The sequence below is a fragment of the Salvelinus fontinalis genome, chromosome 14, assembly GCF_029448725.1.
Source record: "Salvelinus fontinalis isolate EN_2023a chromosome 14, ASM2944872v1, whole genome shotgun sequence".
Classification (NCBI taxonomy): domain Eukaryota; kingdom Metazoa; phylum Chordata; class Actinopteri; order Salmoniformes; family Salmonidae; genus Salvelinus; species Salvelinus fontinalis.
In genome coordinates this window covers 14,300,937-14,323,396 of record NC_074678.1, presented here as the reverse complement: position 1 = coordinate 14,323,396, position 22,460 = coordinate 14,300,937, and the positions used below count along the sequence as shown (strand labels likewise).

Sequence of the window (22,460 nt, the reverse complement as noted above, 5' to 3'; positions counted from 1 at the left end):
AAACAGACTCCATGAGGGTGGTATGAGGGCCCGACATCCACAGGTGGGGGTTGTGCTTACAGCCCAACACCGTGCAGGACGTTTGGCATTTTCCAGAGAACACCAAGATTGGCAAATTCGCCACTGGCGCCCTGTGCTCTTCACAGATGAAAGCAGGTTCACACTGAGCACATGTGACAGACGTGACAGAGTCTGGAGATGCCGTGGAGAACGTTCTGCTGCCTGCAACATCCTCCAGCATGACCGGTTTGGCGGTGAGTCAGTCATGGTGTGGGGTGGCATTTCTTTGGGGGGCCGCACAGCCCTCCATGCCTCGCCAGAGGTAGCCTGACTGCCATTAGGTACCGAGATGAGATCCTCAGACCCCTTGTGAGACCATATGCTGGTGCGGTTGGCCCTGGGTTCCTCCTAATGCAAGACAATGCTAGACCTCATGTGGCTGGAGTGTGTCAGCAGTTCCTGCAAGAGGAAGGCATTGATGCTATGGACTGGCCCGCCCGTTCCCCATACCTGAATCCAATTGAGCACATCTGGGACATCATGCTTTAGTCCAGGTCTGGGAGGAGATCCCTCAGGAGACCATCCGCCACCTCATCAGGAGCATGCCCAGGCGTTGTAGGGAGGTCATACAGGCACGTGGAGGCCACACACACTACTGAGCCTCATTTTGACTTGTTTTAAGGACATTACATAAAAGTTGGATCAGCCTGTAGTGTGGTTTTCCACTTTAATTTTGAGTGTGACTCCAAATCCAGACATCCATGGGTTGATAAATTTGATTTCCATTGATAATTTTTGTGTGATTTTGTTGTCAGCACATTCAACTATGTAAAGAAAAAAGTATTTAATAAGAATATTTCATTCATTCAGATCTAGGATGTGTTATTTTAGTGTTCCCTTTATTTTTTTGAGCAGTGTATAATAGATCAGATCTGAAAATACACACATTCAAGCTGTGTGTGTGTGTGTGTTACCGTGGTGCCCATGCGGTCCAGTGTGTCTTCGTTGATGGGGTAGCGCAGCCTCATTTTGCGGTACAAGGGGTGTTTCTCATAGTAGCTGACCAAGTCAACCAGACTCTCGAACTCTGCTGAGCTACCCAACATGAACATACGGCCCTCCTGCTGGATACGACAGTGTTTGATCTTACCCTCCGCCCTACTGGGAGAGAAGGGGGAAAGGGAGGGGGAGACAGGGAGAGAGGGGAGAGTGGACAGGGAGAGGGAGAGAAAGGGGGAGGGGAGAAGGATAGGGACAGAGGGGGTGCAATAGAGAGAGAGTGAGGAGACGGAGGGGAGAGGGGAGTTGACAGAGAGAAAGTGAGAGAGGGGAGTTGACAGAGAGAGAAGGGGGAAAGCGAGGGGGAGAGAGAGAGAGAGGGGAGAGTGGACAGGGAGAGGGAGAGAGAGATGGGGTGGAAGGTCAGAGATGTATAGTGTAGTGTAAAATAAAAGGTTTGGCATTGGCCCTCAGATCCTCAAAACGTTCTACAGCTACACCGTTGAGAGCATCTTGACTGGCTGCATCACCGCTTGGTATGGCAACTGCTGGCATTCGACCGCAAAGCACCACAAATGGAAGTGCGTCTGGCCCAGTACATCACTGGGACCGAGCTCCCTGCCATCCAGGACCTCTATACCAGGCAGTGTCAGAGGAAGTCCCAAACAATTGTCAATTACTTCAGCCACCCAAGCCACAAACTTTTCTCTCTGCTACCGCATGGCATGCTGTACCAGTGAACCAAGTCTGGATTCAACAGGACACTGAACAGCTTCAACCCCCAAGCCATGAGACTGCTAAAGAATACTGCTACAGTTGAAGTCGGAAGTTTACATACACTTAGGTTGGAAACATTAAAACTCATTTTTCAACCACTCCACAAATTTCTTGTTAACAAACTATAGTTTTGGCAAGTCGGTTAGGACATCTACTTTGTGCATGACACAAGTAATTTTTCCAACAATTGTTTACAGACAGATTATTTCACTTATAATTCACTGTATCACAATTCCAGTGGGTCAGAAGTTTACATACACTAAGTCGTGCCTTTAAACAGCTTGGAAAATTCCAGAAAATTATGTCATGGCTTTAGAAGCTTCTGATAGCCTAATTGACATAATTTGAGTGAATTGGAGGTGTACCTGTGGATGTATTTCAAGGCCTACCTTCAAACTTAGTGCCTCTTTGTTTGACATGAAAAGAAAATCAAAAGAAATCAGCCAAGACCTCAGAAAATAATTAGACACCTCCACAAGTCTGGTTCATCCTTGGGATGACTTGTACGCAAGTATAAACACCATGGGACCACGCAGCCGTCATACCGCTCAGGAAGGAGACGCGTTCTGTCTCCTAGAGATGAACGTACTTTGGTGCGAAAAGTGCAAATCAATCCCAGAACAACAGCAAAGGACCTTGTGAGGATGATGGAGGAAACAGGTACAAAAGTATATATATCCACAGTAAAACGAGTCCTATAGCCTCTCCCCTGTAACTATTCCCCAGGTCGTTGCTGTAAATGAGAATGTGTTCTCAGTCAACTTACCTGGTAAAATAACGGATAACTAAATAAAATGTAAAAAATATCGACATAACCTGAAAGGCCGCTCAGCAAGTAAGAAGCCACTGCTCCAAAACTGCCATAAAAAAGCCAGACTACGGTTTGCAACTGCACATGGGGACAAAGATCGTACTTTTTGGAGAAATGTCCACTGGTCTGATGAAACAAAAATAGAACTGTTTGGCCATAATGACCATCGTTATGTGTGGAGGGAAAAGGCTTGAAAGTCAAAGAACACCATCCCAACCATGAAGCACGGGGGTGGCAGCATCATGTTGTGGAGGTGCTTTGCTGCAGGAGGGACTGGTGCACTTCACAAAATAGATGGAATCATAAGGGAGGAACATTATGTGGATATATTGAAGGAACATCTCAAGACATCAGTCAGGAAGTTAAAGCTTGGTTGCAAATGGTTCTTCAAAATGGACAATGACCCTAAGCATACTTCCAAAGTTGTGGCAAAATGGCCTAAGGACAGCAAAGTCAAGGTATTGGAGTGGCCATCACAAAGCCCTGACCTCAATCGTATAGACAATTTGTGGACAGAACTGAAAAAGCGTGTGTGAGCAAGGAGGCCTACAAACCTGACTCAGTTACACCAGCTCTGTCAGGAGGAATGGGCCAAAATTCACCCAACTTATTGTGGGAAGCTTATGAAGGGCTACCTGAAATGTTTGACCCAAGTTAAACAATTTAAAAGGCAATGCTACCAAATACTAATTGATTGTATGCAAACTTCTGACCCACTGGGAATGTGATGAAAGAAATAAAAGCTGAAATAAGTAATTCTCTCTACTATTATTCTGACATTTCACATTCTTAAAATAAAGTGGTGATCCTAACTGACCTAAGACAGGGAATTTTTACTAGGATTAAATGTCAGGAATTGTGAAAAACTGAGTTTAAATGTATTTGCCTGAGGTGTATGTAAACTTCCGACTTCAACTGTAAATGTCTAATCAAATGGCTACCCGGACTACCTGCATTCACCCTTTTTTGCACTCTCATGCACTGACTCTGCACACACACTGGACTCTACCCACACACTCACACATACTTTCACCCCAACACACCCATTCACACACACAACATACGCCCACACACAGATAACATGGACACACATGCATACCGATGCCCTGCACACACACATTCACAATCACCACATACGATGCTGCTATACACTACCTAAATGTACAGTACATACAGCACCAGTCAAAAGTTTGGACACACCTACTGATTCAAGGGCTTCTCTTAATTTGTACTATTTTCTACATTGTAGAATAATAGTGAAGACATCAAACATCTGAAATAACACAAAATGTGTTCAACAAATCTAAATATATTTTATATTTGAGATTCTTCAAAGTAGCCACCCTTTGCCATGATGACAGCTTTGCATTCTCTCAACCAGCTTCATGAGGTAGTCACCTGGAATGCATTTCAATTAACAGCTGTTAAAAGTGAATTTGTGTAAAAAAGAAAATATGTTAAATTCCTTCTTAATGCATTTGAGCCAATCAGTTGTGTTGTGACAAGTTAGGGGTGGTATACAGAAGACAGCCCTATTTGGTAAAATACCAAGTTCATATTATGGCAAGACCAGCTCAAATATGCAAAGAGAAATTACAGTCCATCATTACTTTAAGACATTAAGGTCAGTAAATTTGGAGAAATTCAAGAACTTCTACATTTTCTTCAAGTGCAGTCGCAAAAACCATCAAGCACTATGATGAGACTGGCTCTCATGAGGACCGCCACAGGAAAGGAAGACCCAGAGTTACCACTGCTGCAGAGGATACGTTCATTAGAGTTACCAGCCTCAGAAATTGCAGCCCAAATAAATGCTTCACAGAGTTCAAGTAACATACATCAACTGTTCAGAGGAGACTGCATGAATCAGGCTTTCATGGTCGAATTGCTGCAAAGACACCACTACTAAATGACACCAATGAGAAGAAGAGACTTGCTTGGACCAAGAAACAGAAGCAATGGACATTAGACCAATGGAAATCTGTCCTTTGGTTTGATGAGTCCAAATTTGAGATTTTTGGTTCCAACTGCCGTGTCTTTGTGAGACGCAGAGTAGGTGAACCGAATATCTCCGCATGTGTGGTTCCCACCGTGAAGCATGGAGGAGGAGATGTGATGATGTGGGGGTGCTTTGCTGGTGACACTGTCTGTGATTTATTTAGAATTCAAGGCAAACTTAACCAGGATGGCTACCACAGCATTATGCAGCGATACGCCATCCCATCTGGTTTGCGCTTAGTGGGACTATCATTTGTTTTTCAACAGGACAATGACCCAACACACCTCCAGGCTGTGTAAGACTATTTGACCAATTGACCCATTGACATGGTTTGGGATGAGTTGGACCGCAGAGTGAAGGAAAAGGAGCCAACAGGTGCTCAACATATGTGGGAACTCCTTCAAGTCTGTTGGAAAAGCATTTCAGGTGAAGCTGGTTGAGAGAATGCCAAGAGTGTGCAAACCTGTCATCAAGGCAAAGGGTGGCTACTTTGAAGAATCTCAAATATAAAATATATTTTGATTTGTTGAACACTTTTTTGGTTACTACATGATTCCAGTAGGTGTGCCCAAACTTTTGACTGGTACTGTATCTACCTCAAATACCTTGTACCCCTGCACATCAACTCGGTACTGGTACTGCCTGTATATAGCCATGTTATTTTCTACTTCCTGTATTTAGCCATGTTATTTTTAATCTCTTTTTTTTATTTGTTATTCACTGGTCTGTTTTAGCATTTTTGGAAAAGGACCAGTAAGTAAGCATTTCATTGTTGTCTACAAAGCATATTTAATTTAATTTGAATATAATTGAAAAGTCTTTGTTTTTCTATGTGTGTGTTTGTTTATGTGTGTGTGTGTTACCTGAAGGAGATGGCGTAGGAGTTGATGTCGCTGCGTTTGCGGAGCAGGTAGGCCCCGTCTCTGGGTACCCTCATCAACATGTGTTCAGCCTGGACACGAGACAGACTGGAGTGGAACCACCTAAACACAACATAACACAGAGTACTGACGTGTCTGTGTGTATGAGGACGTATGTGTGTATGAAAGTGTTATGTATGAGGATGCGTGTGTGTGTATGAGGACGTGTGTGTGTCACAGGAGGGTGGTGGCACCTATATTGGGGAGGACGGGCTCGTGGTAATGACTGGAGCGGAATAGGTGGAAAGATATCAACAACATCAAACACATGGTTTCTATATGTTTGATGTCATTCCATTCACTGTTCCAGCCATTACTATAAGCTGTCCTCCCCTCAGCAGCCTCCACTGGTGTGTGTGTGTGTGAACATGGGGAACACAACATGTGTGTTACTAACATATTAACTTTATCTCTCTCGCTCTCTCCCACACACACACGCACACACCCCAACCCCCCTCCCCTCTTACTCTCTGCTCTCGTGTGCGTTGGGCTGTGGAACAGGGCTGCCCAGCCTCATCTCAAACTCGTTGCAGCGTAGGGGCGTGTCTCTGTAGTGGCAGATGAGTCTATACAGGCTGTCAAACACCAAGTTGTCAGTCAGGTAGTAGCGGGTGGAGCCAGACTCCTGGCGGGAGTGGATCCTACAGTGCTGGACACGCCCAGATCGCCTGGAGCGGAGGGTCCACAGGTGTCAATCAAGATGGAAGGGCCCACACATAACATCATATCCTGGGGACCTACAAGGTTCCAAATGGCACCCTACTCCCTACTGTATTGAGTGTACTATACTGAACAAAAATATAAACACAACATGTAAAGTGTTGGTCCCATGATTCAGCTGAAATAAAATATCCCAGAAATGTTCCATACACATAAACAGCTTATTTCTCTCAACTTGTGTGCACACATTTGTTTACATCCCTGTTAGTGAGCATTTCTCATTTACCAAGATAATCCATCCACCTGACAGGTGTGGCATATCAAGAAGCTGATTAAACAACATGATCATTACACAGGTGCACCTTGTGCTGGGGACAATAAAAGGCCACTCTAAAATATACTATTTTGTCACACAAAACAATGCCACAGACGTCTCAAGTTTTGAGCATAGAGAGGACCAGCATAGAGACATAGAGAGGACCAGCATAGAGACATAGAGAGGACCAGCACAGAGAGGACCAGCATAGAGACCTAGAGAGGACCAACACAGAGAGTACCAGCATAGAGAGGACCAGCATAGAAATATAGAGAGGACCAGCATAGAGACATAGAGAGGACCAGCATAGAGACATAGATTGGACTAGCATAGAGAGGACCAGCATAGAGACATAGAGAGGACCAGCATAGAGACATAGATTGGACTAGCATAGAGACATAGATTGGACTAGCATAGAGAGGACTAGCATAGAGACATAGATTGGACTAGCATAGAGACATAGAGAGATAGCGAGGACCAGCATAGAGACATAGATTTGACTAGCATAGAGAGGACCAGCATGGAGACATAGAGATGACCAGCATAGAGACATAGATTGGACTAGCATAGAGACATAGAGGAGACCAACATAGAGAGGACCAGCATAGATACATAGAGAGGACCAGCATAGAGACATAGAGAGGACCAGCATAGAGACATAGATTGGACTAGCATAGAGAGGACCAGCATAGAGACATAGAGATGACCAGCATAGAGACATAGAGAGGACCAGCATAGATACATAGATTGGACTAGCATAGAGACATAGATTGGAATAGCATAGAGAGGACCAGCATAGAGACATAGAGATGACCAGCATAGAGACATAGAGAGGACCAGCATAGAGACATAGAGAGGACCAGCATAGAGACATAGATTGGACTAGCATAGAGACATAGATTGGACTAGCATAGAGAGGACCAGCATAGAGACATAGAGAGGACCAGCATAGAGACATAGAGAGGACCAGCACAGAGAGGACCAGCATAGAGACCTAGAGAGGACCAACACAGAGAGGACCAGCATAGAGAGGACCAACATAGAAATACAGAGATGACCAGCATAGAGACATAGAGAGGACCAGCATAGATACATAGATTGGACTAGCTTAGAGACATAGATTGGACTAGCATAGAGAGGACCAGCATAGAGACATAGATTGGACTAGCATAGAGAGGACTAGCATAGAGACATAGATTGGACTAGCATAGAGACATAGATTGGACTAGCATAGAGAGGACTAGCATAGAGACATAGATTGGACTAGCATAGAGACATAGAGAGATAGAGAGGACCAGCATAGAGACATAGATTTGACTAGCATAGAGAGGACCAGCATAGAGACATAGAGATGACCAGCATAGAGACATAGATTGGACTAGCATAGAGACATAGAGAAGACCAACATAGAGAGGACCAGCATAGATACATAGAGAGGACCAGCATAGAGACATAGAGAGGACCAGCATAGAGACATAGATTGGACTAGCATAGAGAGGACCAGCATAGAGACATAGAGATGACCAGCATAGAGACATAGAGAGGACCAGCATAGATACATAGATTGGACTAGCATAGAGAGGACCAGCATAGAGACATAGAGAGGACCAGCATAGAGACATAGATTGGACTAGCATAGAGACATAGATTGGACTAGCATAGAGAGGACCAGCATAGAGACATAGAGAGGACCAGCATAGAGACATAGAGAGGACCAGCACAGAGAGGACCAGCATAGAGACCTAGAGAGGACCAACACAGAGAGGACCAGCATAGAGAGGACCAACATAGAAATACAGAGATGACCAGCATAGAGACATAGAGAGGACCAGCATAGATACATAGATTGGACTAGCTTAGAGACATAGATTGGACTAGCATAGAGAGGACCAGCATAGAGACATAGATTGGACTAGCATAGAGAGGACTAGCATAGAGACATAGATTGGACTAGCATAGAGACATAGATTGGACTAGCATAGAGAGGACTAGCATAGAGACATAGATTGGACTAGCATAGAGACATAGAGAGATAGAGAGGACCAGCATAGAGACATAGATTTGACTAGCATAGAGAGGACCAGCATAGAGACATAGAGATGACCAGCATAGAGACATAGATTGGACTAGCATAGAGACATAGAGAAGACCAACATAGAGAGGACCAGCATAGATACATAGAGAGGACCAGCATAGAGACATAGAGAGGACCAGCATAGAGACATAGATTGGACTAGCATAGAGAGGACCAGCATAGAGACATAGAGATGACCAGCATAGAGACATAGAGAGGACCAGCATAGATACATAGATTGGACTAGCATAGAGAGGACCAGCATAGAGACATAGAGAGGACCAGCATAGAGACATAGATTGGACTAGCATAGAGACATAGATTGGACTAGCATAGAGAGGACCAGCATAGAGACATAGAGAGGACCAGCATAGAGACATAGAGAGGACCAGCACAGAGAGGACCAGCATAGAGACCTAGAGAGGACCAACACAGAGAGGATCAGCATAGAGAGGACCAACATAGAAATTCAGAGATGACCAGCATAGAGACATAGAGAGGACCAGCATAGATACATAGATTGGACTAGCTTAGAGAGGACCAGCATAGAGACATAGAGAGGACCAGCATAGAGACATAGATTGGACTAGCATAGAGACATAGAGAGGACCAGCATAGAGACATAGATTGGACTAGCATAGAGAGGACTAGCATAGAGACATAGAGAGGACCAGCATAGAGACATAGATTGGACTAGCATAGAGACATAGAGAGGACCAGCATAGAGAGGACCAGCATAGAGACATAGGTGACTGACCAGAAGGAGAGAGTGTAGTCTCCTACGAAGGTCTCACTCTCTCGGACCAGGAAGGTCCCATCCTTGCCCCCGCCCTCACAGTACTCCTGCAGCAGTTTCTCGGCCACCTGTCTCCCATCCCGACCCCCTCCCAGCTTCCCATGGAACCAGCGCTCTGCACAGTGCTGCTCATTGTTGTTACACTCCTAGATGGGGGGGAGAGGGAGGGGGGAAAGAGGGGGGGGAGATTAGAAATGCAAATTACAAAACATTCCGTTCCACTTAATTCTACATCCTGCTATTTACCTAGTAAGTACTGTAGTTAGACATTACGTGGTAAAACAGTAATTACCTAACAATTACATTTAGGTTTCTTTCCTCACATTGAAGGTCATTGAGTGTGTTGAAATCTTTCAAGTAGGTCACAGAAAGTATGTTGTTACCAAATATGACCAAACAGGACAGTTAAATAAGGTGTGAGCAAGAATTGTTTGTTCCACTCACATTTGTAACCATCTCTCTCACCTCTTTCCCCCTCCCCCCCTCCTCTTCCTCCTCCTCCTCCTCTTCCTCGGTAGTCTGGTAGTGAGAAGTCTCCTCTGAGTAGTAGATCTTATTACTGCTCAGAACAAAGTAGTGGGGAGTCCATGTCTGAAATACACACACACACACACACACACACACACACACACACACACACACACACACACACACACACACACACACACACACACACACACACACACACACACACACACACACACACACATGAGTAACCAACATACAAATGATCACACACATACCTACTGTATGCACACACGTCGCATACACATATGTTCCCACACACACACTCACGTGGTCTATGGGGTCTTCCAGGTAGAGAATGCCATTCCTGAGGGAGTTACTGATGTCAGCCTCAGAGTAGCTGGCTGACGTCACCTCTTCATACAGAGAGCCCTCCACCAGTTTCTTATGCTGAAACACACACACAGTTTAGTAGGTTGACTAGTGGTTGACTTTGGGTCAGTATTGTGTCTGAAATGGCATACTATTCCCTATACTAGTCTTATTACCAGAGGCCCTATAGCCATTTCAGACACAGCCCACAGACTTGGCATGGTCATGTTATGGTCAGTGTGTTTGACCGTTCGGTTGTTCAGTCACCTTGATGAGTATCTTCCTGCGTAGCTGGTAGGGCGAGGGCAGCTCATCTGCATTCACGTCCACTGGTTTGGTCAGCAGCAGATCTCCAAACACCTTCTTAAAGTGAGTAGCCATGTTCCTTTGTTGGACCACACTACAGTGGTCCTCTATGGACAGAATCACTGGGTACCTACAGATACGCAAAGATACAAACACGCGTGTAAGACACACACACGTTAAAGAGAGACAGTGAGTGAGTGAGTGAGTGAGTGAGTGAGTGAGTGAGTGAGTGTGTGTGTGAGTGAGTGAGAGAGTGAGTGAGTGAGTGAGTGAGTGTGAGAGTGAGTGTGGGAGTGAGTGAGTGAGTGAGTGAGAGCGTGGGTGAGTGAGTGAGTGTCTACTCACTCTGACGTGACAAAGGCATGCTCTTTGATGGTGTGCAGCACGTCCAGAAATTTGATCTTGGAGGTGAGAGTGTGGCCATGGTAGATGATTGGCAGGTCATCGGGCCCATCCCAGCAATCAACTGAAACAATGTTTACACACAGTGCAAGGTCAAAGGTCAAGGTTAGATTTGATCAGTAATTGCCTTGAATGTTCCTGCATGCTTTATTCTTGTGTGGTGTTGCTTTGGCAATACAACTTTTTTTCATCATGCCAATAAAGCATTTAGAATAGAATTGAATTGAGAAAGAGAGATAGAGGGAGTTAAAGAAGAATTGAATTGAGAAAGAGAGATAGAGGGAGTTGAAGAAGAATTGAATTGAGAAAGAGAGATAGAGGGAGTTAAAGAAGAATTGAATTGAGAAAGAGAGATAGAGGGAGTTAAAGAAGAATTTAATTGAGAAAGAGAGATAGAGGGAGTTAAAGAAGAATTGAATTGAGAAAGAAAGATAGAGGGAGTTAAAGAAGAATTGAATTGAGAAAGAGAGATAGAGGGAGTTAAAGAAGAATTTAATTGAGAAAGAGAGATAGAGGGAGTTAAAGAAGAATTGAATTGAGAAAGAGAGATAGAGGGAGTTAAAGAAGAATTTAATTGAGAAAGAGAGATAGAGGGAGTTAAAGAAGAATTGAATTGAGAAAGAGAGATAGAGGGAGTTAAAGAAGAATTTAATTGAGAAAGAGAGATAGAGGGAGTTAAAGAAGAATTGAATTGAGAAAGAGAGATAGAGGGAGTTAAAGAAGAATTGAATTGAGAAAGAGAGATAGAGGGAGTTAAAGAAGAATTGAATTGAGAAAGAAAGATAGAGGGAGTTGAAGAAGATGAAGTATCGTACGTTCTATGCAACGACAGCCCATCCTCAGGCAACGAGCGTAGGCCTCTAGAGATGACTCACTGGAAAACTGATCACCTGTCAGATACCTGAGAGAGAAGGGGGAGAAAGGGAGAGGGAGAGAATGAGGGAGAGGGAGGGAGAGAAGAGGAAGATAGGAGAGGAGGAAAGGAAGAGAAAAGATAGAGTGTTACATGGAGGGTTGAATGAGCAGTATGGAATTTGGTCATTTGAGAGAGATACAGAGAGCGAGAGAGAGGTAGAGAGAGGTAGAGAGAGGTAGAGAGAGGTAGAGAGAGGTAGAGAGAGATAGAGAGAGATACAGAGAGCGAGAGAGAGGTAGAGAGAGGGAGAGAGGTAGAGAGGTAGAGAGAGGTAGAGAGAGGTAGAGGTATAGAGGTGTGACCCTACGTGTTGTGTGATGAGGAGATCCAGTACTGAGACAGGGGTCTCTTCATGTCGTCAGAGACAACAACAGCAGGTCGAGGGTCACACAATGAGTTCTCCTTGGAGTACAGGAACGTCAGGAACTGAACAGAGAACAAAACATTAGAGGATGAGCAGACCAGGGAGAGAGAGAGAGTGGTGTGTATGTCCGTGTGTGTGTGTGTGTGTGTGAATGCATGCGTCTTACCTCATCTAGCTGTAGCATAGGTTCGGTCTGTGCTCCACCCCTCAGGTAGCCCATTAGGAACTCTCTGACGCGGCTCAGGTCCGACGCCCATGACTCCTGCATGTGTCACAGGGTCATGACATCATCAACATTTGACCAGGAAACACATCTCAGTCATAGAGTTGGATAGAGGGCTAATTTGCCACAAAGCTTGTTTTAGCATTTGCAGTACCATTGAGGACTCACAATTTTGAAGTAGTCAACTGGGTGGGACTTCCTATGGGTTAAGGAAAGATCACAGAAATTCATCCAGGTCATCGGGAGAGATCACCAATGAATTATACTCCTGAGCAAATGTTCCATAAATACAGGTGGCAGTTAGATCACCAACCTTAGCCTTATCCTATCCCACCTCAAAACCTTCACTGACAGCCTCCTCGACCCACTGCAGTTCGCCTACAGAGCCAACAGGTCTGTGGACGCCGCTGTCAATAAGAATCTCCACTACATCCTTCAGCACCTCGACAACCCAAAGACTTGTGTGAAGTTATCTGACTCCATTTGTCAGTGAATCAACAACTTCCTGTCCAACAGGACACAATACGTGAAGCAGGGAAAACCTCTCTTGGACTCTCTGTCCCTTATTCTATGCTCACTCTAATCCAACGAATGCACCGCCGCCAACCCGTCGGTCAAGCAATTCAAGTTCGCAGATGACACCACCCTGGTCGGCCTTATCTCCAACGGTGACGAGTCCATGTACCGGAGAGAGGTTGACAGGATGGTGGCCTGGTGCAGTCACAAAAAATCTACGGCTTGAAATCAACGGCTCAGCTGTAAGTACGGCTGTGTCATTCAAATTCCTGGGGACCATCATCTCCCACAACCTCAAGTGGGAGGACAACAGCACATTGGTCACCAAGAAGGCACAACAGAGGGTGCACTTCTTGCGTCAGCTGAATAAATTCAAACTCTCACTCTACACAGCCATCATCGAGTCCATCCTCATCTCCTCGATCACTGTCTGGTTCGGAATGCCTCTGCCTGGTCCAAGGGCAAACTGCAACGGATTGTGGAAATGCTGAGAGGGTCATCGACTGCTACCTGCCCTCCATCGTAAACCTTCACGATTCCAAGACAAGGAAGCATGCAGGAAAGATCATCACCGACCACTTTCACAACGATCGTCACCTCTTCCAAAGACTCCCCTCTGGCGAACGGTTCAGGTCAATCACAACCAAAACCTCCTGCAACCTGAACAGCTTCTTCTCCCATGCTGTGACCCTTACCAACCGGCCACCTGGTACACCATGATCTTCTGATTCATGGACTATGCACTCTACAATACGCACACTGTCTATGCACTCTACAATACGCACACTGTCTATGCACCCTGCAATACTCACACTGTCTATGCACCCTGCAATACTCACACTGTCTATGCACCCTGCAATACTCACACTGTCTATGCACCCTGCAATACTCACACTGTCTATGCACCCTGCAATACTCACACTGTCTATGCACCCTGCAATACTCACACTGTCTATGAACCCTGCAATACTCACACTGTCTATGCACCCTGCAATACTCACACTGTCTATGCACCCTGCAATACTCACACTGTCTATGCACCCTGCAATACTCACACTGTCTATGAACCCTGCAATACTCACACTGTCTATGCACCCTGCAATACTCACACTGTCTATGCACCCTGCAATACTCACACTGTCTATGAACCCTGCAATACTCACACTGTCTATGATCCCTACAATACGCACACTGTCTATACACCCCACAATAATCACACTGTCTATACACCCCACAATAATCACACTGTCTATGAACCCTACAATACGCACACTGTCTATACACCCCACAATAATCACACTGTCTATGAACCCTGCAATACTCACACTGTCTATACACCCCACAATAATCACACTGTCTATACACCCCACAATAATCACACTGTCTATGCACCCTGCAATACTCACACTGTCTATGAACCCTACAATACGCACACTGTCTAAACACCCCACAATAATCACACTGTCTATGCACCCTGCAATACTCACACTGTCTATGAACCCTACAATACGCACACTGTCTAAACACACCACAATAATCACACTGTCTATGCACCTGGCAATAATCACACTGTCTATGCACCCTGCAATACTCACACTGTCTATGCACCCTGCAATACTCACACTGTCTATGCACCCTGCAATACTCACACTGTCTATGCACCCTGCAATACTCACATGGTCTATGCACCCTGCAATACTCACACTGTCTATGCACCCTGCAATAATCACACTGTCTATGCACCCTGCAATACTCACACTGTCTATGCACCCTGCAATACTCACACTGTCTATGCACCCCGCAATACTCACATTGTCTATGCACCCTGCAATACTCACACTGTCTATGCACCCTGCAATACTCACACTGTCTATGCACCCTGCAATAATCACACTGTCTATGCACCCTGCAATACTCACACTGTCTATGCACCCTACAATACTCACACTGTCTATGCACCCTACAATACTCACACTGTCTATGCACCCTGCAATACTCACACTGTCTATGCACCCTGCAATAATCACACTGTCTATGCACCCTGCAATACTCACACTGTCTATGCACCCTGCAATAATCACACTGTCTATGCACCCTGCAATAATCACACTGTCTATGCACCCTGCAATACTCACACTGTCTATGCACTCTGCAATAATCACACTGTCTATGCACCCTGCAATACTCACACTGTCTATGCACCCTGCAATACTCACACTGTCTATGCACTCTGCAATAATCACACTGTCTATGCACCCTGCAACAATCACACTGTCTATGCACCCTGCAATACTCACACTGTCTATGCACTCTGCAATAATCACACTGTCTATGCACCATTCACTTTCCTCCTAGAACTGCACATTGCTCTTTTCACTGCCCTTTGCGCTCTGCCACGGACTAACTATATTTCCCCCATTGCATATATTCATGTCCATGTAGTTTTATTTATACATCTCTACCTGCATAAGTTATAATGTAGCTGACTGTATATGGTTTGTAATGTAGTCTGTAGTTTTTAGCCTCAGTGTTCATATAGTGTAGATTATGCGTCTATGTATTTTGTCTGTATATTCTGTTTATTGTCTGTCTGTGTATTCTGTTTATTGTCTGTCTGTGTATTATGTTAATTGTCTGTCTGTGTACACCAATAAAGGTGATTCTGATTCAAGAAGAATACAAAAGAAATGTGAGATGGGGAGATGGATAGACATCAAAGAAAAGGAGGAGATGCTGATACCTGTTCAGACAACACACTCCTGGTGGCAGTATGTATGTACCCTTTCAGTTTGTTTACAAACTGTCAATAAACTCATAGAAGTAGTAGAAGAAGACATTGAGAACATTAAAATGGAGATAGTTCTCAATGGCACTGTCCATGCTATCACATAAACCATTAGTGCAGAGATGCAGAGATTAGCTCTCTAGTACATCTCTAGAGAGCTCATACAGTTACAGACAGCAGCATCTGTTTCACTGAGCAGGAGACTCTCACAGCAGCACTGTGTAATACGTTAACCGTGAAGCACGTGAAAATGTGCCAGTACCTTCTGATCCAGCTGTAGAAACTTCTGGAAGTCGTAAAAAGAGATCTGACACAGCTCTGGTCTGTCCACATTCCTACACACACACACACGCACACGCAGGCACACACACACACACACACACACAGAGAAAACGTTTTAAAGGGCAGTACAATATCTATAGGTTACCTCTAATTAATAGGTTGAGAATAGAGGAGAATAAAAAAGAAATGTGAGCTAGGAAGATAGATAGACATCAAAGAAAAAGAGGAGATTTGGGAAGACGCATAGGGACAATAGGAGGTGGAGGAAAAGAGAAGAGGAGGAGGCGGGACTCACCGGAGGGGGAAGGAGAGCTCCAGCTGCTCAATGATCTGAGGGAACAACGGGAGAGCCAGGTGAGGGAGGGGTACACAGGGCATCGAGTGTGTGTGTGTATTTGTGTGTGTGTGTGCATGAGCATTTGTGTGTGTGTCTACGTATATTTTCTAATACTCACACTCCTCTGTGCGTCGAACATCAATGTTCTGTAGAGCTGAGCAAAGTGAGGGAAGGAGAGATCACACCTGGCTTCCACTTCCTGTCCAGACAGGAAGTACACAAGTTATTACATGTACAAATCATCCCATTTAAAACTGTGGCAGCCTGTACATGCCTGGGGATTTCTATCATCTATTACCTGTAGCTTGTCTTTGAGGAAGCGCATGTTGGGGACTCTGTAGTTGATATGAGGTAACAGGGCCTTCACATCCTTTACTGTAATACTGGACAGGACAATACAATAAAAAAACAAGAGATTTAACAGAGACAATAGAACATTACTGACTGGTCAATAAAATGTTACATCTATTCAAATCAGTTTGAATTGTCACTCTTCCATCAGGTCCAGTGACTTGCTCAGTACCTATCTGAACCAGCAGGGGAGGTACCTTGACCAAAGGAAGGATTACAGTATTATAGTTCTGTTAAGTTGTATTTCAGTCTGTTTCCAGCAAGAACCATAGTAGAGTAAAGTTATGTTTCTAGCGAGAGCTAGAAGGGAGTTTAGTTATGTTTCCAGCCATAGCAAGTGTGGAGTTTAGTTATGTTTCCAGCCATAGCAAGTGTAGAGTTTAGTTATGTTTCTAGCAAGAGCTAGAGCAGAGTTTAGTTATGTTTCCAGACAGAGCTAGAGTGGAGATTAGTTATGTTTCAAGGCAGAGCTAGAGTGGAGTTTAGTTATGTTTCCAGCAAGAGCTAGAGCAGAGTTTAGTTATGTTTCCAGACAGAGCTAGAGTGGAGTTTAGTTATGTTTCCAGCCAGAGCTAGAGTGGAGGTTAGTTATGTTTCCAGCCAGAGCAAGAATAGAGTTTAGTTATGTTTCAAGGCAGAGCTAGAGTGGAGTTTAGTAATGTTTCAAGGCAGAGCTAGAGTAGAGTTTAGTTATGTTTCAAGGCAGAGCTAGAGTGGAGTTTAGTTATGTTTCCAGCCAGAGCAAGCGTAGAGTTTAGTTATGTTTCAAGGCAGAGCTAGAGTGGAGTTTAGTTATGTTTCCAGACAGAGCTAGAGTGGAGTTTAGTTATGTTTCCAGCCAGGGCTAGAGTGGAGTTTAGTCATGTTTCAAGACAGAACTAGAATGGAGTTTAGTTATGTTTCCAGCCAGGGCTAGAGTGGAGTTTAGTCATGTTTCAAGGCAGAGCTAGAGTGGAGTTTAGTTATGTTTCGAGCAAGAGGTAGAGCAGAGTTTAGTTATGTTTCAAGACAGAGCTAGAGTGGAGTTTAGTATTGTTTCAAGACAGAGCTAGAGTGGAGTTTAGTTATGTTTCCAGCAAGAGCTAGAGCAGAGTTTAGTTATGTTTCCAGACAGAGCTAGAGTGGAGATTAGTTATGTTTCAAGGCAGAGCAAGAGTGGAGTTTAGTTATGTTTCCAGACAGAGCTAGAGTGGAGTTTAGTTATGTTTCCAGACAGAGCTAGAGTGGAGTTTAGTTATGTTTCCAGACAGAGCTAGAGTGGAGTTTAGTTATTTTTTATTTATGGAGTATCACAGTTCTGTTTAGTTAATTTAGAGACATAGCTAGACTGCATTTTAGTTATGGAATAACACAGTTCTGTTGAGTTCGTTTAGAACCAGAGCTAGAGTAGTTTAGTTATTGAGTATCACAGTTCTGTTAAGTTCGTTTAGAACCAGAGCTGAGATTAGTTTAGTTATGGAGTATCACAGTTCTGTTCAGTTCGTTTAAAACAAGAGTGCAGTTTAGTTATTGAGTATGTCACGTCCTGAACTTAGTTCCTTTTTTATGTCTCTATTTTAGTTTGGTCAGGGCGTGAGTTGGGGTGGGCAGTCTATGTTCTTTTTCTATGTTGTTGTGTTTCTATGTGTTTGGCCTGGTGTGGTTCCCAATCAGAGGCAGCTATCTATCGTTGTCTCTGATTGGGAGCCATACTTAGGTATCCTGTTTTCCTACTATGATTTGTGGGTAGTTGTTTTCTGTCTTTGTATTAGTTACCAGACGGAACTGTTTCGGTTGTTCTTTGTTTGTTTAATTTGTATTTTAGTGTTCAGTGCATTTTAATAAAATGACAAACACGTACCACGCTGCACATTGGTCCGATCCTTCCTACTCCTCCTCAGACGAAGAGGAGATCCGTTACAGAGTATCACAGTTCTGTTTAGTTCGTTTAGAACCAGAGCTGAGATTAGTTTAGTTATGGAGTATCTCAGTTCTGTTCAGTTCGTTTAGAACCAGAGCTGAGATTAGTTTAATTATGGAGTATCTCAGTTCTGTTCAGTTTGTTTAGAACCAGAGCTGAGATTAGTTTAGTTATGGAGTATCTCAGTTCTGTTCAGTTCGTTTAGAACCAGAGCTGAGATTAGTTTAGTTATGGAGTATCACAGTTCTGTTAAGTTCGTTTAAAACAAGCATGCAGTTTAGTTATTGAGTATCACAGTTCTGTTTAGTTCGTTTAGAACCCGAGCGGAGTTTTGTTATGGAGTATCACAGTACTGTTTAGTTCATTTAAAGCCAGAGCTAGAGTATTTTAGTTATGGAGTATCTCAGTTCTGTTCAGTTCGTTTAGAACCAGAGCTGAGATTAGTTTAGTTATGGAGTATCACAGTTCTGTTAAGTTCGTTTAAAACAAGCATGCAGTTTAGTTATTGAGTATCACAGTTCTGTTTAGTTCATTTAGAACCAGAGCAGAGTTTTGTTATGGAGTATCACTGTTCTTTTTAGTTCGTTCAGAACCAGAGCTAGGGTAGTTTAGTCTGGAGTATCACAGTTCTGTTTAGTTCGTTCAGAACCAGAGCTAGGGTAGTTTAGTCTGGAGTATCACAGTTCTGTTTAGTTCGTTCAGAACCAGAGCTAGGGTAGTTTAGTCTGGAGTATCACAGTTCTGTTTAGTTCGTTCAGAACCAGAGCGGAGTTTTGTTACGGAGTATCACTGTTCTTTTTAGTTCGTTCAGAACCAGAGCTAGGGTAGTTTAGTCTGGAGTATCACAGTTCTGTTTAGTTCGTTCAGAACCAGAGCTAGGGTAGTTTAGTCTGGAGTATCACAGTTCTGTTTAGTTCGTTCAGAACCAGAGCTAGGGTAGTTTAGTCTGGAGAATCACAGTTCTGTTTAGTTCGTTCAGAACCAGAGCGGAGTTTTGTTACGGAGTATCAAAGTTCTGTTTAGTTCATTTAGAACCAGAGCTAGAGTAGTTTAATTATGAAGTATTAGAGTTCTGTTTAGTTCATTTAGAACCAGAGCTAGAGTAGTTTAATTATGAAGTATTAGAGTTCTGTTTAGTTTGTTTAGAACCAGATCTAGAGTAGTTTAATTATGGAGGATCACAGTTCAGATTAGTTCATTTAGAACCAGAGCTAGAGTAGTTTAATTATGAAGTATTAGAGTTCTGTTTAGTTCATTTAGAACCAGAGCTAGAGTAGTTTAATTATGAAGTATTAGAGTTCTGTTTAGTTTGTTTAGAACCAGATCTAGAGTAGTTTACTTATGGAGGATCACAGTTGAGGCTAGAGTAGTTTAATTATGAAGTATTAGAGTTCTGTTTAGTTTGTTTAGAACCAGATCTAGAGTAGTTTAATTATGGAGGATCACAGTTCAGATTAGTTCATTTAGAACCAGAGCTAGAGTAGTTTAATTATGAAGTATTAGAGTTCTGTTTAGTTCATTTAGAACCAGAGCTAGAGTAGTTTAATTATGAAGTATTAGAGTTCTGTTTAGTTTGTTTAAAACCAGATCTAGAGTAGTTTAATTATGGAGGATCACAGTTGAGGCTAGAGTAGTTTAATTATGAAGTATTAGAGTTCTGTTTAGTTTGTTTAGAACCAGATCTAGAGTAGTTTAATTATGGAGGATCACAGTTCAGATTAGTTCATTTAGAACCAGAGCTAGAGTAGTTTAATTATGAAGTATTAGAGTTCTGTTTAGTTCATTTAGAACCAGAGCTAGAGTAGTTTAATTATGAAGTATTAGAGTTCTGTTTAGTTTGTTTAGAACCAGATCTAGAGTAGTTTAGTTATGGAGGATCACAGTTCAGATTAGTTCATTTAGAACCAGAGCTAGAGTAGTTTAATTATGAAGTATTAGAGTTCTGTTTAGTTCATTTAGAACCAGAGCTAGAGTAGTTTAATTATGAAGTATTAGAGTTCTGTTTAGTTCATTTAGAACCAGAGCTAGAATAGTTTAATTATGAAGTATTAGAGTTCTGTTTAGTTCAATTAGAACCAGAGCTAGAATAGTTTAATTATGAAGTATTAGAGTTCTGTTTAGTTTGTTTAGAACCAGAGCTATGGGCGAGTGGCAGCCGGAAAGCCTCCTGCTTGGTCTCAATGTTTGGGCTCCACAGGGAGGGGCGGAGAGCAGGGGGGTGATCTCTCTCTCTCCCCGCTTCCACCGGACGGGCCAGAGAAGGGGAGCAGGGCTGGGTCTTGCTGGGTTGGGTACACACTGGATATCATACTCTCTCTCTCTGAGCCTCTCTCAGTATCTGTCTCTGTGTGTTTTTCTTTCTTTCTAACTCTTTTCCCTTATATACTATATGTCTCTCCTCCTCTCTCTAGACCTCTCTTCATCAATCCCTCTCTAGTTTCCTCTTTCTTTTGCTATCACTCTCAGACAGTCTCTCTGTGTTTTGGGACTCTCAGACAGTCTCTTTGTGTTATGGAACTCTCAGACAGTCTCTTTGTGTTATGGGACTCTCAGACAGTCTCTTTGTGTTATGGGACTCTCAGACAGTCTCTTTGTGTTATGGGACTCTCAGACAGTCTATTTGTGTTTTGGGACTCCCAGACATTCTCCCTGTGTTATGGGATATCTCCACCCCCCTCACTCTGTCCTGCCCCTCCTGCAGGGTTGGGGCACATGGCCGATCACTTTGTTGATTAACTAGACACAAGCTGCTGTCCTCCAGCGTCTCAGAGTGTCTGTGTGTGTGTGTCTCTCTCTCTCTCTATCTCTCTCGCTCTCTCTCTTCACATACTACTTTATCTCCTCTCTCTCTCTCTCTCTCTCTTCACATACTACTTTATCTCCTCTCTCTCTCTCTCTCTCTTCACATACTACTTTATCTCCCCTCTCTCTCTCTCTCTCTTCACATACTACTTTATCTCCTCTCTCTCTCTCTCTCTCTCTCTTCACATACTACTTTATCTCCTCTCTCTCTCTCTCTCTCTCTCTCTCTCTTCACATACTACTTTATCTCCTCTCTCTCTCTCGCTCTCTTCACATACTACTTTATCTCCTCTCTCTCTCTCTCTCTCTCTTCACATACTACTTTATCTCCTCTCTCTCTCTCTCTCTCTTCACATACTACTTTATCTCGTCTCTCTCTCTCTCTCTCTTCACATACTACTTTATCTCCTCTCTCTCTCTCTCTCTTTCTCTCTCTGTCACTGTCTTGGTCTTTCCCTATCTTCCCCCATTATTTCTCTGGCTAGCATGTATCCCTCCGTCCCTATGTTCTGTTCATCCTCTGTTCAATCAACTCTCTTTTGTTTAACTCATTATTTATCACCCCTCATTATTTTGCTCTGATTTGGAGCTCCTGTTTCTATTTCCATTGAGACAGGAAGTTTCCCTCTCCCAACCCATCGCATCACTTCCTGTTCCTGTTCCTTATCAGGCGGTGGCAGACAGGCTGTTTGTGCTGGACCGCTTCCTCCCAAAGAGGTGGGAGCCATGGAACTGAGCTGGGGACTAGTGGGGATGTAAGGAGCTGGAGCTAGGGCTGGAGCTAGGGATAGAGGTGGAGCTAGGGCTGGAGCTAGGGTTAGAGGTGGAGCTGGAGTTAGGGTTAGCGGTGGAGCTAGGGCTGGAGCTAGGGTTAGAGGTGGAGCTGGAGTTAGGGTTAGAGGTGGAGCTAGGGCTGGAGCTAGGGATAGAGCTGGAGCTGGAGTTAGGGTTAGAGCTGGAGCTAGGGCTGGAGCTAGGGATAGAGCTGGAGCTGGAGTTAGGGTTAGAGGTGGAGCTAGGGCTGGAGCTAGGGTTAGAGGTGGAGCTGGAGTTAGGATTAGAGGTGGAGCTAGGGCTGGAGCTAGGG

The 22,460-nt window shown here is 43.8% G+C and overlaps 1 protein-coding gene across 1 annotated transcript in view; it reads right to left on the bottom strand.

Moving 5' to 3' along the window:
* The window catches only part of LOC129869523 (1-phosphatidylinositol 4,5-bisphosphate phosphodiesterase gamma-1-like), an 85,510-nt gene that overhangs the window by 25,520 nt on the left and 37,530 nt on the right, over positions 1–22,460 (bottom strand). The window contains exons 6-20 of the mRNA XM_055943998.1: positions 16,619–16,703; positions 16,439–16,519; positions 16,279–16,313; positions 15,964–16,036; positions 12,344–12,439; positions 12,121–12,239; positions 11,713–11,798; positions 10,841–10,961; positions 10,457–10,625; positions 10,148–10,267; positions 9,818–9,943; positions 9,314–9,498; positions 5,974–6,174; positions 5,450–5,569; positions 975–1,158 (exon numbers count right to left, since the gene is read on the bottom strand). Of these exons, the coding sequence (XP_055799973.1) occupies positions 975–1,158; positions 5,450–5,569; positions 5,974–6,174; positions 9,314–9,498; positions 9,818–9,943; positions 10,148–10,267; positions 10,457–10,625; positions 10,841–10,961; positions 11,713–11,798; positions 12,121–12,239; positions 12,344–12,439; positions 15,964–16,036; positions 16,279–16,313; positions 16,439–16,519; positions 16,619–16,703 (1,801 nt within the window). The remainder of the gene's footprint in view (positions 1–974; positions 1,159–5,449; positions 5,570–5,973; positions 6,175–9,313; positions 9,499–9,817; positions 9,944–10,147; positions 10,268–10,456; positions 10,626–10,840; positions 10,962–11,712; positions 11,799–12,120; positions 12,240–12,343; positions 12,440–15,963; positions 16,037–16,278; positions 16,314–16,438; positions 16,520–16,618; positions 16,704–22,460) is intronic.